The sequence below is a fragment of the Sinohyriopsis cumingii genome, chromosome 6, assembly GCF_028554795.1.
Source record: "Sinohyriopsis cumingii isolate HCF-2022 chromosome 6, ASM2855479v2, whole genome shotgun sequence".
Taxonomy (NCBI): Eukaryota; Metazoa; Mollusca; class Bivalvia; order Unionida; family Unionidae; genus Sinohyriopsis; species Sinohyriopsis cumingii.
The window spans coordinates 159403124-159421234 of NC_142966.1; the positions used below are offsets into that span (position 1 = coordinate 159403124).

The 18111-nt window shown below is 34.5% G+C and overlaps 1 protein-coding gene across 12 annotated transcripts in view; it reads right to left on the minus strand.

The window, feature by feature from the left end:
• Nucleotides 1-337: 337 nt before the first annotated feature.
• The window catches only part of LOC149798383 (zeta-sarcoglycan-like), a 32395-nt gene continuing 14621 nt past the window's right edge, over nucleotides 338-18111 (minus strand). For 9 of the 12 annotated variants that reach the window (XM_089963561.1, XM_089963562.1, XM_089963559.1 and 6 more), the window contains 3 exons: nucleotides 10393-10459; nucleotides 8747-8867; nucleotides 338-5013 (listed from right to left, as the gene is read on the minus strand). In XM_089963561.1, the coding sequence (XP_089819687.1) occupies nucleotides 4843-5013; nucleotides 8747-8867; nucleotides 10393-10459 (359 nt within the window). In that variant the 3' untranslated portion in view covers nucleotides 338-4842. The remainder of the gene's footprint in view (nucleotides 5014-8746; nucleotides 8868-10392; nucleotides 10460-18111) is intronic. The other 3 variants (XR_016422006.1, XR_016422004.1, XR_016422005.1) reach the window with 3 other exon arrangements.

The window sequence follows — 18111 nt, forward strand, 5'->3', positions numbered from 1 at the left end:
AAAATAGTTTCAGGTTGTAGTACTTATCTTTATGTGAGAACTAATGTATGAAAAATGTGTATATGATCAATGTTATAAGGAGTGAAACTTTTCTCAACTCCCTTAAATATCAAACCTCTTATATCCAGCCATGAACTTTGCTCTGGAATAGTATTCCAGTAAGATTAGAAATGCCCACTTTATATATCCAGTGGCTTCAGAGATGCAGCTAAATTACATGAATTCCTTTGTATGAGGGCCTCAAGGTATAGATTACTTCTTAACTAATTGTGTTACCCTCTTTAAATAAAGTCATTATTACACACACACTTTCTCTCAGGAAACAATAAAACAATACTGAAAACTGGAGCTGGGTATCAGCAGCTCACTTTTAATATTATCAGAATCACGATCACAACTTCAGACACACAGTATGTATTGCTAGATCATGCAATTTATGTGCATTTACCGCTAAAATTGTGTTGTTTTTGCTTGAATTAAATCTTACTGCACTGAAATGACTCATTACAAAGGACATGGGAACACTATTACACTGAAATGACTCATTTACAAAGGATATGGGAAAACTATTACATTGAAATGACATGACTCATTTAGAAAGGACATGGGAACACTACTACAAAGAAATGACTCATTTATAAAGGATATGGGAATGCTATTACACTGAAATGGCTCATTTTCAAAGGATATGGGAATACTATTACACTGAAATGAGAAGACTCATATACAAAGGACATGGGAACACTACTACAATGAAATGACTCATTTATAAAGGATATGGGAATGCTATTACATTGAAATGACTCATTTTCAAAGGATATGGGAATACTATTACACTGAAATGACTCATTTACAAAGGATATGGGAACACTACTACACTGAAATGACTCATTTATAAAGGATATGGGAATGCTATTACACTGAAATGACTCATTTTCAAAGGATACGGGAATACTATTACACTGAAACGACATGACTCATATACAAAGGACATGGGAACACTACTACAAAGAAATGACTCATTTATAAAGGATATGGGAATGCTATTACACTGAAATGTTGTTGTTGTTGTTGTTGTTGTTGTTGTAGGGTTTAACGCCACTTTTCAGCACAAGATAGGCTATACATGGCAGCCAGTATTAATGGTGGAGGAAGAATCCAGGAAAACCCCGGAAAGAACCACCGACCCTCGAGAAGCTACTGGCAAGCTTTCTCACATACCCACATTGGCCGAATCCGAGACTCAAACCTACGGAGACGGAGGTGAGATGGCAGTGATCTGTAATGGAGAGCGCTTTAGACCACTCGGCCACTCGGGGCCCTACACTGAAATGACTCATTTTCAAAGGATATGGGAATACTATTATACTGAAATGACATGACTCATTTACAAAGGACATGGGAACACTACTACAAAGAAATGACTCATTTATAAAGGATATGGGAATGCTATTACACTGAAATGACTCATTTTCAAAGGATATGGGAACACTACTACACTGAAATGACTCATTTATAAAGGATATGGGAATGCTATTACACTGAAATGACTCATTTTCAAAGGATACGGGAATACTATTACACTGAAATGACATGACTCATATACAAAGGACATGGGAACACTACTACAATGAAATGACTCATTTATAAAGGATATGGGAATACTATTACACTGAAATGACTCATTTACAAAGGATATGGGAACACTACTACACTGAAATGACTCATTTATAAAGGATATGGGAATGCTATTACACTGAAATGACTCATTTTCAAAGGATACGGGAATACTATTACACTGAAATGACATGACTCATATACAAAGGACATGGGAACACTACTACAATGAAATGACTCATTTATAAAGGATATGGGAATACTATTACACTGAAATGACTCATTTACAAAGGATATGGGAACACTACTACACTGAAATGACTCATTTATAAAGGATATGGGAATGCTATTACACTGAAATGACTCATTTTCAAAGGATACGGGAATACTATTACACTGAAATGACATGACTCATATACAAAGGACATGGGAACACTACTACAATGAAATGACTCATTTATAAAGGATATGGGAATACTATTACACTGAAATGACTCATTTACAAAGGATATGGGAACACTACTACACTGAAATGACTCATTTATAAAGGATATGGGAATGCTATTACACTGAAATGACTCATTTTCAAAGGATATGGGAATACTATTATACTGAAATGACATGACTCATTTACAAAGGACATGGGAACACTATTACAATGAAATGACTCATTTATAAAGGATATGGGAATGCTAGTACACTGAAATGACTCATTTTCAAAGGATATGGAAATACTATTACACTGAAATGACAGGACTCATTTACAAAGGACATGGGAACACTATTACAATGAAATGACTCATTTATAAAGGATATGGGAATGCTAGTACACTGAAATGACTGATTTACCAGGGATACAGGAATATTATTACAATGAAATGACCTTTTGGACAAAGGATATGGGAACACTAATACACTGAAATGACCTTTTGGACAAAGGATATGGGAACACTAATACACTGAAGTGACTCATTACAAAGGATATGGGAACACTACTACACTGAAATGACTCATTTACAAAGGATATGGGAATAATATTACAATGAAATGACCTTTTGGACAAAGGATATGGGAACACTAATACACTGAAATGACCTTTTGGACAAAGGATATGGGAACTAATACACTGAAATGACCTTTTGGACAAAGGATATGGGAATACTATTACACTGAAATGACTCATTACAAAGGATATGGGAACACTACTACACTGAAATGACTCATTTACAAAGGATATGGGAACACTAATACACTGAAATGACTCATTTACAAAGGATATGGGAACACCACTACACTGAAATGACTCATTTACAAAGGATATGGGAACACTACTACACTGAAATGACTCATTTATAAAGGATATGGGAATGCTATTACACTGAAATGACTCATTTTCAAAGGATACGGGAATATTATTACAATGAAATGACCTTTTGGACAAAGGATATGGAACACTAATACACTGAAATGGCTCATTTACAAAGGATATGGGAACACTACTACACTGAAATGACAATTTACAAAGGATATGGGAACACTACTACACTGAAATGACTCATTTACAAAGGATATGGGAATACTATTACAATGAAATGACCTTTTGGACAAAGGATATGGGAACACTAATACACTGAAATGACTCATTTACAAAGGATATGGGAACACTACTACACTGAAATGGCTCATTTACAAAGGATATGGGAATACTTGCTTCTCTGCTAGTTGTACAGACAGATGTGAAACTAATAATATGACACATAGTTCTACATGGTCCATTTTGTTCACTTCTTGTAATTTGTGATTTACTGAAGCATACTAAAATCAGTTCTTTTATTGATTTATTATCCATTTATTTAACATACTTATGGATGAGTTATATGTTTGTTGGAATTGTTAAATTTCTAATTGAACTCGTACAGCTAAGAATGATTATTCTATATCATATCAGTATGTAGCATCAATATGTACTGGTGTAATGAAATACTGATGGATTGCAAATGGCACACGATACCCTGCTAACATGTATTTGGCCCATGTCCTGAAATGAAATGCAATGACCAAATCTAACTAAGTAACAGTGACTTTGACCTTCAAGCTACCACCTATGAAATTCATATGGTTCTTTTTGGGGTGAGAGGAAACATATTCTGAGTTTCTTGAAATTAGTTACAGAGAAATTCAGTTACTGTCCAGAAATTTAAAGTGAAGGCAACATTTATTTTATACTAATAATAACTTTGTACTTAAGACACTCATTTTAAAATCAATATGACATTTATTTTGAGGTAAAAGGGTTCAAATGTATAAAATTTTGTTGCAATCAGTTGAACAGAGATTAAGTTTTGGCCTAGAATCAGATACAAAGGTCATATCCATTTTTAGCAACACTAACCTTCACATTGAAGGTACCTATGCAGCTTCAAACCAGTAGCAGTCTTTCTTGGGCAGGTTGAACAAAGCTTCATACAAATACAGCATGTGGTGATGAAGTTGTTGTCCAAATATCAAATATAATGTCCAAAATATATTTTTAGTGACTTTGGAGCTGCTGACCCCAAAGTCAACAAGTTTTTCATGTGACTATGGTATATACTAAATTTACTTGAACTCTGTTATCTAGAACTTAAGTTATCAACCAGAAACAAAATGCAATGGAGTTATCTATTTTTAGCAGCAACACTAGACCTTGGAGCTAGTGATCCCCAAATGAATAGGTTTCTACCTGTGGCTAAGCGAAAAAGGTACAAAATGCAGTTGAATTCTGTTATATGTAACTCATCATCTGGAAATAAAACACATTAGGCAAAATTTAATTTAGCAATCATGACCTTGACCTTAGAGCTAATGAACCTGAATCATCCAGGTTCTTTCTTGGGCTATGGGAAGCACATTAAGTTGTGTTGAAATTTGTTCATTAGAACTTTGCAAAAGTAAAATTTATATTTAGCAAGTGACCTTGACCTTAGAACTACTTACACTGATAGGGTTCTAACTTCAATAATGGGAAACACTTGTATTAAGTTGTTACGAATTTATTCACTAGAACTTAAGTTATCCAATCAGAAATCAAAATGACCAGACATGTCATTAAACTAGAATACTCTAACAATGAATGGTGGGGTTCAAAAATGGTTCCCAATCATTTACAGCGGTCACAGAAACGACATACATTTTGTATATACTGTATGCAGCTGTTGACCTAAATATTTTGCACAAGTCACAACATTAATCACAAATGGTTTTAGTAGGAACACATTCGCCACTGGCACTGCCTAGAAACAGCCTACCATTTTCACACATACACAGCTGGTAAACTCCTGCATAGGTATGGCCATTTTTCCCTCTACTGCTGACAGGCACATTTTTCAGGAATAAATTGGTGGAATTAAAAAAGATCTGCAAAAGAAAAAAATAAACTGTGAATATTACAATTACTTTATTGAGTACTCTTTTCATTTTCTACTGGTGAATTTTAATTTTACTTTCATATTCAACTGCCATATAGAGAACACACATCTGTAAAAGTTAAAATTTGTTGATGACTGCGAGTATCCTTTAAAGACTGGTTTAACTGTCATATTGTATTTAAAAAAATGTAAAACACCAATACAAGCTGTCAGAGTGTAACTCAAATCCTGAGCATTTGAGAAGGATAGTGATGGTTCAGCCACTGACCATTCAATTTTTGACTGCAAATTCAATAGGCTTCTGCAAACTATCCGCAAAGTCTTATACAGTGCTGCAATCAGTACCATTGGGCACTGTTTATGCAGGGCTGCAGTCAGTACCATTGGGCACTGTTTATGCAGGGCTGCAATCAGTACCATTGGGCACTGTTTATGCAGGGCTGCAATCAGTACCATTGGGCACTGTTTATTCAGGGCTGCAATCAGTACCATTGGGCACTGTTTATGCAGGGCTGCAATCAGTACCATTGGGCACTGTTTATGCAGGGCTGCAATCAGTACCATTGGGCACTGTTTATGCAGGGCTGCAATCAGTACCATTGAGCACTGTTTATGCAGGGCTGCAATCAGTACCATTGGGCACTGTTTATGCAGGGCTGCAATCAGTACCATTGGGCACTCTTTATGCAGGGCTGCAATCAGTACCATTGGGCACTGTTTATGCAGGGCTGCAATCAGTACCATTGAGCACTGTTTATGCAGGGCTGCAATCAGTACCATTGGGCACTGTTTATTCAGGGCTGCAATCAGTACCATTGGGCACTGTTTATTCAGGGCTGCAATCAGTACCATTGGGCACTGTTTATGCAGGACTGCAATCAGTACCATTGGGCACTTGTTTATTCAGGGCTGCAATCAGTACCATTGGGCACTGTTTATGCAGGGCTGCAATCAGTCCCATTGGGCACTGTTTATGCAGGGCTGCAGTCAGTACCATTGGGCACAGTTGATGCAAGGCTGCAATCAGTACCATTGGGCACTGTTTATGCAGGGCTGCAATCAGTACCATTGGTCACTGTTTATGCAGAAGGCAATTTGTCACTACTGAATTGCTTGTCATCTTGTGGGAATTTTCAACATGGCAAATGTTTGCATTAATTTTATTGTGTGGAGATTAAAAAGGTAACAGATGGACTGATGAAGGTCAAAGCAACAGATGGACAGATGAAGGTCAAAATTATGTAAACTCCATTTTTGCCAGTTGTATAAAAATCAATGTTTAACCAACTGAATCCAACTATAGTATTGAGTTGGAGTAATATTAACTACACTCAATGATGAGGCAGTTCCAATAACAAGGCCAGCCATCATGCATAGGTCATATAACTGTTGTGATTTTTGACTGGGTTCATCAACCATTATAAGCAGAAAGGATATGAGGTTCAGAACTATGCTGGACAATTTGTTTCAGATATGCCCATTCATTTTTTTAATAAAAGATGAACTGTATGAACCTAATGTAGTCGGTACATATTTTAATTCCCAACTTCTGAGTTATGCCTTGTACATTTATGCAAACAATATTTTCCAGAATATATATATATATATATATATATATATATATATATATAACAATCTCTTAGAATTTATTAATCTACATTAAATAGATGTGACATAAGTAATTTATTTTAGGTTTAAAAAAAACTAGCCTCAAAGTAGTACAAGGAAGCCATTAGTACTCTGTGCTTGCACTCTGCTGTATGCCCAAGGCTGCACCAACACACTTCCTTATATACTGCCTTATTGAAATAGCAGCATGGGTCATGTGTATTCTACCTGTGATCTATTGCCAGAGGTCCTGTGACTAACGTCTAACAAATAAATTTTCATTCTATTTGTGAAGCATAACTGATTTTCTGTGGATATACCCTAGTCAAAGTGATAATTTAACCATGCATGCCTTCACAAAATTGTCACCTCTTGTGAAATTGGATTCATTAAAACAAATTACAAATGGTCTAATCCTTCCATATTATTGACCTCCAGTCAGACAAAAAACAAGAGACCCTCGAAGAGACATGCTCTACTGGCTCTAAAGAAAAGACAGGAATCCATGACAAGTCAGATTTCTTTTATAATTGATAAGAGATCATTTACATGTATACAATTTAAGTAATAGAGATTGCAAGTACCCAATAAAATTTTGAAAAAAACAATTCTTTTGATCTGATTTGTAGAAAAAGAAGATGAAAATAGACCTTATTCTATCCAACAAAAAAATATCTTATGTTAAGAAAGAAGAAATATCCTGCTGCAGATTTTCAGAAGGGGCCTCTGAATGGGTACTTATGACCCAGTAGAAATGGCATTTGCTTAAATGACTTTATATACTGCATATACCTCAGAAAAAATGAAGATCCCACCTGCTCTTGTAAAACCAAGATTTTCAAGATGGCTGCCATGGAATCTATATTGGATTTCCGATCAGCAATATTTTTATGTAGGACAATCTAGACATCATAAGAAGACTTTTGGTGAAAAACCCAATGTCAATATGGCCATCCATAGGACCAACTAATATGGTTTGGTTTTGTGGGGTTTAATGCTATTTCTCAGCACATGATAGGCTGGCTATACATGACAGTCTATATATTTATTGAAAAAAGAACCCAGGAAAAAACACCACCATCCATAAGAATCTACTGACAAGCTTTCTTGGATACCAGTGTTGGTTGAGCAGAGACTTGAACTCATGCTGACACAGGTGAGATGTATGAATTTCACATATATATATATATATATATATATATATATATATATATATATATATATATATATATATATATATATATATATATATATATATATATATCTGTGTGTGTGTGTGTGTGTATGAGTCAGATTCAAATGCAAACTTTATAGACTCAGATCTGTTGTTAAGTAATGTTACATTTTGCAACCGCAGATCACAGACCATGTTGTTTGCAGTTGGAACCAACTTATAAGTGCATATATACCATATTACCTGCATCGAACTGTAGCTTCAACTTGAAAAATCAAGCTGTATTTAGCATACAGTTGTACATGAAGTATAAGTCCAGTGTGCTCACATTGTAAACATAATGAAAAGTAATGAGTTGGGTTATCATCAGCTAAATATTGTTCAAAAGTATGAAAAATGTGGGAATGGATATTTTATTTGAAAAATATGTTATTATTCTTTAATTTTTGAAAGTATATTTCTTATCTTATTTCACCAAATCATTACAAAATTTTAAAAATGTTCAAGGAACATATACTACTTTGATATGTATTATTGAAAATGTATGAAACAGCAAATAGCAGAAATGAATGCAATAGCAGATGTTTAAAATAATGTTTGGCAAAGGATATCCAAATGTATTTGATGTGTATCTATGTATGGCAAAGGATATCCAAATGTATTCAATGTGTATCAACGTATGGTAAAGGATATCCAAAATGTTTTGTGTGTATCCATGTATGGCAAAGGATATCCAAATGTATTCAATGTGTATCAACGTATGGTAAAGGATATCCAAAATGTATTGAGTGTATCCATGCATGACAATGGATATCCAAATGTATTCAGTGTGTATCCATGTATGGCAAAGGATATCCAAATGTATTCAATGTGTATCCATTTATGGCAAAGGATATCCAAATGTATTCAATATGTATCCATATTTTACTTCAACACTAACTTTATTGTCTGCTTGAATGCTGATGTCATTGGAACTCTTGATGAGTATGTTTCCAGCTGGAGCCTGTACTGATATCCCATCAGGTCCTGACAGCATGATAGAACTGGAGGCTGACTCTAGCCTGTCAGAGTGAAAGAAAAAACATAATTATGGCTATAACTGCAATCTATGTGGTGCTTGTCAAAATTTATGACACTGATGTCCATGATAAAGTGTCAGCAAAATTTTGATGCCAATGTGATAAGCTGCCACATGTGATTAATAAAACATTCCTGACAAAAAGTTTGTAATATGTGCTACAAAGCCAATGTCATTTTTGCAGGTGTATTTGAGGAGGTTTATGGTAATTTCTGCAGGTGTATTTGAGGAGGTTTATGGTAATTTCTGCAGGTGTATTTGAGGAGGTTTATGGTAATTTTTGCTGGTGCATTTGAGGAGGTTTATGGTAACTTTTGCAGGTGTATTTGAGGAGGTTTATGCTAATTTTTGCAGTGTATTTGAAGAGGTTTATGGTAATTTTTGCAGGTGTATTTGAGGAGGTTTATGGTAATTTTATTGTTGCAAATGGTTTACAAGTATCATGTAAAACAAAATCTATAATAGGAAGAGAATTGTTATTTCCCGTCCTCAGATCCCCTTGTAAAGATGGTTGTCTCCTGTATTTCAGTCTAAAGAGGACAAATTGCATAGAACTACATCTGCCATCACATAATGTGCAAGCTGATCTGGATCAATGCAGTTTTTTTTTTTGACTAATCAGTAGAACAAATGACACTGACTCTGTTCTGCCAGCACAATATGCAATGGTAGAATAGGGTCTATGTTGTTTGCAATTGGCCTTGACTTATATATGAGTATATACAGTACATGGCCTATTTGCTGTTGTTCTTGTGGGTTTAATGCCATTTTTTAAAGCACAAACTAGGCTTTATGTGGCAACCAGTATATCTGGTTGAATAAGAAACTGGAAACCCCCTGAAAAAAACAATGACCCTCTGGAAGCTACAGAAAAGCTTTCTCACATACCCATGTTGGGTGAGCCATGATTCGAACCCACATGGACAGAAGTGAGATATCAGTGATAGGTAAAGGTGAGTACCTTAAACCACTCGGCCACCATGGTTGATTTTTGTTTGTTTTACTACATACATATTCATCAGAATAGTGACTTGCTCATGAAAACAAAGCCCAGAACAGCAGTGGAAAAAACCTTATCATGGGAAATTAATTAAAAAAATGTTTGATCTGTTAGATGCTACTATCTCTGCTAATGACAACATGAATCCAAATATTTCACTTTCATATTTAGCTGAGACAAAAAATCTAGTTCTTAGAAGTAGTAGCTAACATGCTCATTCTTTCACCATATTATGGTTACTGAAACAGGAATTATTCTGTCACTATGGAAAATATACACACAAATTTGTAGTAATTAAAGTATGGGTCAAGTTCATTTTCTTGGACATTAATCTATCCCACTCAGCCATTGTTCAACGGAAGTAAATTTACTTGAGAAAAAATGTATGGATGCAAGCTGGAATTCAATTATTCCTCAGCAACCCAGTGTCTGTGTGTGTGTGTAAAACAGTGAGTGGGAGAACTAACCTTAGGTGTGTTTGTGTAAAACAATGAGTGGGAGAACTAACCTTAGTGAATCTGTGATAGGCCCTCTCAATAGTGGAGTCTCCACAGATCCATCAAACACAGCTTTGCCTGCAAGTTATATTAAATAGTTTTTAAAAAAATTTCATATAACAATACTAGTCAACTGTACAGTCTATAGTTTCTCCAGAACCCACTATGGGCAGAACTTCTATCTACATCCAATTTGAAAATAAAATTCACTAAATTTGCTTGAAAATTATTAATTTCATTTAAATAAATTAGGTTTTTAAAGTAACCTCTGTTGTCTCCATGCAAACACTATCATATGCATTTCCATTCCAAGTAAATGGATTTACTATGTTTATCCTGCAACCATTAAAAATGTCACTTGGACGTTTGCTAATAACAGTTAACCCTCATATCCTTCTACGTTTAGGTGAATGAATCAGTTTGTGTAGGTCTCTTTCATTTTGGTCAGTTAGCTTCCTATACTTTTCTGACCAACCATTTAGAAACATGGTTTGTTCCTATTGCACTTCCCCTTTTCCAAACATAGACTCACCAAGCATCCCAGCATGCATTTTGGGTGAGTTAGTCTTAATTAAGAGGGCTATGAAGGGTTACAAATTCATCATGCAGGATTAACATTAGCCAGCTGTTCACTTGGAATGGGAATTGATATGAAAGTGTCAAGATGCATAAGATTTAGTTTAAACAAATCAAATTATTTTAAATAAAAGGATCAGTTTCATACAATAATTTTGCAATATTTATTTAGTTAGATAACAATAGTTGTACAAGCTGTAGTGGGTCCTGGAGAAAACAACAGAACTGAAGGTAATAAATAACACTGACATAGTAAATAAAATACTAGAGTACTGTCAAATATACATTATATACCCACCTTGTGTTTAATAGTCCTCGGTGTAGACACCAGCAGGGCATGTTTGACCAAAGGGTTCCAATGACCTCAACCAAACATTATTTTCTTATAAGACTTACCATGATCCTGACATGACTATTAGACCCCAAATCTGTAAGCTTTTCTTCTTGCCCTACATGCAAGCATGATCCACAAAGTTTGGTCAAGGAACTAATTCTGAGCAAAAATTTACTACAGAATTTCCAAAATCAAGTTCATAGTATAGCAACATGATTTTGAAGTGGTCCTTTAAGTTTGGAGTTCTACACAGAGGACTATTAAACAGACATAATACATACTTAATTTTTCTCTATGACTTTAAATTAAATTTTCGAACATTATTAATGTAAACATTTATACATGAATTTTAGTTAAAAGATACAGTCTTGATACAGACCTTAAAATCTTCTAGAATGGAAAATTCCATTATGTGACAGATTATTTCAGAAAATGGTAATTGAAACTTAGGTCAAGTAGGAGGCCAGTATATAATCTTATTTAGCTAAAAAATTACTCATTCTTTGCCTTGACATCTGAAGCAAAACCAATCTTATTGTTGTGTTCAGTTTTTCATTTGGGTGAATTTATTTATTCAAATTATTATTCACTAGAATTACAAAGTGCTCAATAATATTCAAGGTATGGGACATTAATCTGGAATCATAGTGATTTCAGATAAGAACATTTTTAATTATATTACTGTGACACATCAAAAGACTACACTCCAGGCCAATGGCACATTAGCTCATCTGAGAGTACAATCACATCAACACATTCAATTCTGGAACCTATTTGGAATACTACTGGAATTTAAATGTAACTTCATACATTTTTGGACTTGTGATAAAACTTAGGACTGTTTGGGATTTAATTCACAATACTGTAAGTTTTCTTAAAATTTTCACTTATAATTTGTGGCAATAAATTATTTATTGAATTTTATGAAACTTGTTGCTTTTCACTCTTTTCTGTTATTTAGTCATAGCAGAAGATTTTGTTGTTGTTGTTGTTGTAGGGTTTGATGCCATTTTTCAGCACAAGACAGGCTATACATGGCAGCCTGTATAACTGGTGGAGGAAGAACCCTGGAAAACCCATGGAAGAACCACCAACCCACGAGAAGCTACTGGCAAGCTTTCTCACGTACCCATGTTAGCTGAGCCCGAGACTCAAACCCACGCAGACAGAGGTGAGATGGCAGTGATCCAGGAGAAGAATTTGTCAAAGATTTCATTATTAGTAAATTAACTTCTTGTAACATGTGGATGGGTAACAAAATAAATAGGTCATCATGTATTGTGCTGTTTAACATTACAATGAAGAATTCCCAAAAGCAACAGCCTTGACCTTTAATCTTATTGATATACAGTATGAAGTTTTACAGGGATATTTTGAACAGTTAAAGAATTTTACTCCAGAAATCGGAGTGTGTATGATGGGTGATGAACAGATGAATGGAAATTTTTTTACTAGTACCAGTAGTTGTCATATGGATATAGCGAATAATTTTGTGGATTTGCTCTAGAAACACAGTTTGAATGATGGATGGGTGGACAGACAGAAGGACAAACAAACTTAATAAAACAGAAATAGGCTCATTGAGACTACAAGGTTAAAATGTCCATAAAGTTTCCGTAAGATATCTTTAACAATTTTGGAGTTCTGCTTCATAAACAAATGTGTGAATTGTCAGTGCATGGACAAGCAGCCAAAAAGGTGGAAATAAAAATAAAAAATAGCAAAGAACTGTGAAATGGCAAAAGACATATTTACACCAGTAGTATAATACATATTCAGAAAAGTACAAATTTACAAAATTAGTCTAATACATGTGAAACTCCTGACTAGGTGGTTTCCCTCCCAAGATGAGAAGTGTTCAATGTCCCTCCTATCACTCGGTGAAATCTCCCAAATATGCAAAATTATTTTTGAAAATTTTATTTTTCCATTTTTTCACACATTGCTACCTGTGAAGTATATTTATGATAATACTGCCTGTGATCATGCTACTTTAAGTTGATTTAAGCAGAGCAAGACAATTTAGTTGCTAATTTAAAGCAGAATAAACAATTAACATTCTTTGGATTCCATCAGCAGGGTCAGCTGGCATCAGTGTTGGAAGTTTGTTGACATGGATTATATGTATGATCAGGCATAATTTTGAAAGAATTAAGGATATTAATTAATTATTAAAGAGCTCAATCAGGATAAAACAGGATTGGTTTGGCTTTAGTGATTAAGGTCTGTTGACATGGTTCCATGTGCATTATCTTCCAAAACTAAAACACCATTCTAAGCAAACAAAATATCACATGAAATTCACAGATGGATGGAAACAGGAATTTCTGTGATTGGAATAAAGTTCAAAAGATTTCAATATGCATTCTGACTTTCCACTACAGCTGATTTTAAAACTGGCTGGCAAGAATGACATTATGTGTCTTACAGAATATTAAAGCATATTACCTGTACAGGCAACAACAAATACACTATCACTGAAATTAATATTCACAGAAACTGCATTAAATGTGGATCAAGATGTATGTATCAAGACAGTGTCTTGCAAATTTACAGACAAATGTAATCTCCCATTTATAATAGTAGATCATTTTTCAGATCTGGACAAAATAATGTTCTCTGATTTAGAAATTGCAAATACATCATCACACAAATGGATAAAAAATAATTCTCACTGAAATCCTCACTCTTTTGAGATCCAAACCCCAAACCAAATTATGCAATTCTCCAGATTTGTCCTAAGTCAACTTCTCTGTTATGTCACATATAGGCTAGCCTATTATATATGTCCAGCAAGACACATTTACACCACTAGTCTATTATATATGTTCAGCAAATGACACATTTATACCACTAGTCTATTATATATGTTCAGCGTGGCCGAGTGGTCTAAAGTACTCTTCGTTACGGATCACTGCCATCTCACCTCTGTCTGCGGCGGTTCAAGTCTAAGATTCAGCCTATGTGGGCATGTGAGAAAGCTTGCCAGTAGCTTCTCGTGGGTCGGTGGTTCTTTCCGGGGTTTTCCGGGTTCTTCCTCCACCATTAATACTGGCCGCCATGTATAGCCTATCATGCTGAAAAATGGCGTTAAACCCCACAACAACAATATATGTTCATCAAATGACACATTTACACCACTAGTCTATTATATATGTCCAGCAAATGACACATTTACACCACTAGTCTATTATATATGTTCAGCAAATGACACATTTACACCACTAGTCTATTATATATGTTCAGCAAATGACACATTTACACCACTAGTCTATTATATATGTTCAGCAAATGACACATTTACACCACTAGTCTATTATATATGTCCAGCAAATGACACATTTACACCACTAGTCTATTATATATGTCCAGCAAATGACACATTTACACCACTAGTCTATTATATATGTCCAGCAAATGACACATTTACACCACTAGTCTATTATATATGTCCAGCAAATGACACATTTACACCACTAGTCTATTATATATGTCCAGCAAATGACACATTTACACCACTAGTCTATTACATATGTTCAGCAAATGACACATTTACACCACTAGTCTATTATATATGTTCGGCAAATGACACATTTACACCACTAGTCTATTATATATGTTCGGCAAATGACACATTTACACCACTAGTCTATTATATATGTTCAGCAAATGACACATTTACACCACTAGTCTATTATATATGTCCAGCAAATGACACATTTACACCACTAGTCTATTATATATGTCCAGCAAATGACACATTTACACCACTAGTCTATTATATATGTCCAGCACATGACACATTTACACCACTAGTCTATTATATATGTTCAGCAAATGACACATTTACACCACTAGTCTATTATATATGTCCAGCAAATGACACATTTACACCACTAGTCTATTATATATGTCCAGCACATGACACATTTACACCACTAGTCTATTATATATGTCCAGCACATGACACATTTACACCACTAGTCTATTATATATGTCCAGCACATGACACATTTACACCACTAGTCCATTATATATGTCCAGCACATGACACATTTACACCACTAGTCCATTATATATGTTCAGCAAATGACACATTTACACCACTAGTCCATTATATATGCTCAGCAAATGACACATTTACACCACTAGTCTATTATATATGTTCAGCAAAGACACATTTACACCACTAGTCTATTATATATGTCCAGCACATGACACATTTACACCACTAGTCTGTTATATATGTTCAGCAAAAGATACAAATTATACCACTAGTCTATTATATATGTTCAGCAAATGACACATTTACACCACTAGTCTATTATATATGTCCAGCAAATGACACATTTACACCACTAGTCTATTATATATGTCCAGCAAATGACACATTTACACCACTAGTCTATTATATATGTTCAGCAAATGACACATTTACACCACTAGTCTATTATATATGTTCAGCAAATGACACATTTACACCACTAGTCTATTATATATGTTCAGCAAATGACACACTTACACCACTAGTCTATTATATATGTTCAGCAAATGACACATTTACACCACTAGTCTATTATATATGTTCAGCAAATGACACATTTACACCACTAGTCTATTATATATGTTCAGCAAATGACACATTTACACCACTAGTCTATTATATATGTCCAGCACATGACACATCTACACCACTAGTCTATTATATATGTCCAGCACATGACACATTTACACCACTAGTCTATTATATATGTTCAGCACATGACACATTTACACCACTAGTCTATTATATATGTCCAGCACATGACACATTTACACCACTACTCCATTATATATGTCCAGCACATGACACATTTACACCACTAGTCCATTATATATGTCCAGCACATGACACATTTACACCACTAGTCCATTATATATGTTCAGCAAATGACACATTTACACCACTAGTCTATTATATATGTCCAGCAAATGACACATTTACACCACTAGTCTATTATATATGTCCAGCAAATGACACATTTACACCACTAGTCTATTATATATGTTCAGCACATGACACATTTACACCACTAGTCTATTATATATGTTCAGCAAATGACACATTTACACCACTAGTCTATTATATATGTTCAGCAAATGACACATTTACACCACTAGTCTATTATATATGTCCAGCAAATGACACATTTACACCACTAGTCTGTTATATATGTCCAGCAAATGACACATTTACACCACTAGTCTATTATATATGTTCAGCAAATGACACATTTACACCACTAGTCTGTTATATATGTTCAGCAAAAGATACAAATTATACCACTAGTCTAATAAACATTCCAAATTTCAGTCATATCTTAGCTTAGGAGCAATGCTGAGGAATGAAAGTGTAATGGACTGACATAACCCAATTCTATAGTCCCCTGAACTGGTCTGGGTATAACTAATATAAAGAAATTAATATACAGTAAATGACATAGATAGAACTGATATAAAACTTATTGTTATTTGTTCCAAAATTACTGCAGAAAAGTGAAAAAGAAAGGATATAGATTAGAACAGACAATGAAGGACAATGTATAGACTGGGATAACACTATTTGTAAAGACTGGGGTAACATTATTTGTACAGACTGGGTTAACACTATTTGTAAAGACTGGGGTAACATTATTTGTATAGACTTGGGTAACACTATTTGTAAAGACTGGGGTAACATTATTTGTAAAGACTGGGGAGAACATTATTTGTATAGACTGGGGTAACATTATTTGTAAAGAATGGGGAGAATATTATTTGCATAGACTTGGGTAATACTATTTGTATAGACTGGGGTAACATTATTTGTACAGACTGGGGTAACACTATTTGTATAAAATGGGGTAACATTATTTGTACACACAGAGGTAACACTAGGTGTGCAGACTGGGGTAACTTGATTTGTACACACAGAGGTAACACTATTTGTATACAGAGAAGTAATGTTATTTGTACACACAGATGTAACACTATTGGTACAGACTGGGGTAACACTATTTGTACACGCAGAAGTAATACTATTTGTACAGACTGGGGTAACATTATTTGTACAGACAGGGGTAACACTATTTGTACAGACACTATGAATCTTTTCAACAGAACATTACTGCAATATAAGCATCATATATATTGATGAAACTTGTTGAAATGTAACTGTCATATTGTCAAGATGATGGCCCAAACTGTGATTGCTACTTATTTAAAACACTTGAAGTTTCTATAAAATAGGATATTTGTTCTGCAAATCTGACATTTTCTTATTCATCTCCATTTTTAGCAGACAACTTTTATAATCTTTTTCTTCATACCTTAGCAAAAACCGTTGTATCTAGAATTTCCCACTGATATTGTCCAGTAGAATAATTACTGCCTGTTATTAAAAAATAATTGAATTCAAAGCATGTAAGGAGCCATGATGGCTCAGTGATCAGCATGCCACACTCCTGACCAGAAAGATGCTGGTTCAAATCTAGGTCAGACCAGTCAGAGTTAGCTATGGTGGTACATCTGTGGGCTAGGTACTCTACTCTAACTATCTCTCTATAATATAACCTTTCATGTGCTGATTTGCTGTTACATACAGCTTTAAGAATAAAATGCATGTGAGAGAAACTGGCATAGTTTAAGTAAGGAATATATGAAGGAGTAGTTGGCCAATGTTCAGTCTATTTCACTATGGTAACCACTTGGTAATTTTGATGCTATTTATCATAGAACTGAAACAAATTTGTAAATATCAAGTTAATTTTTCTAGTTATATAAACTTTAATTAGCAAATAAA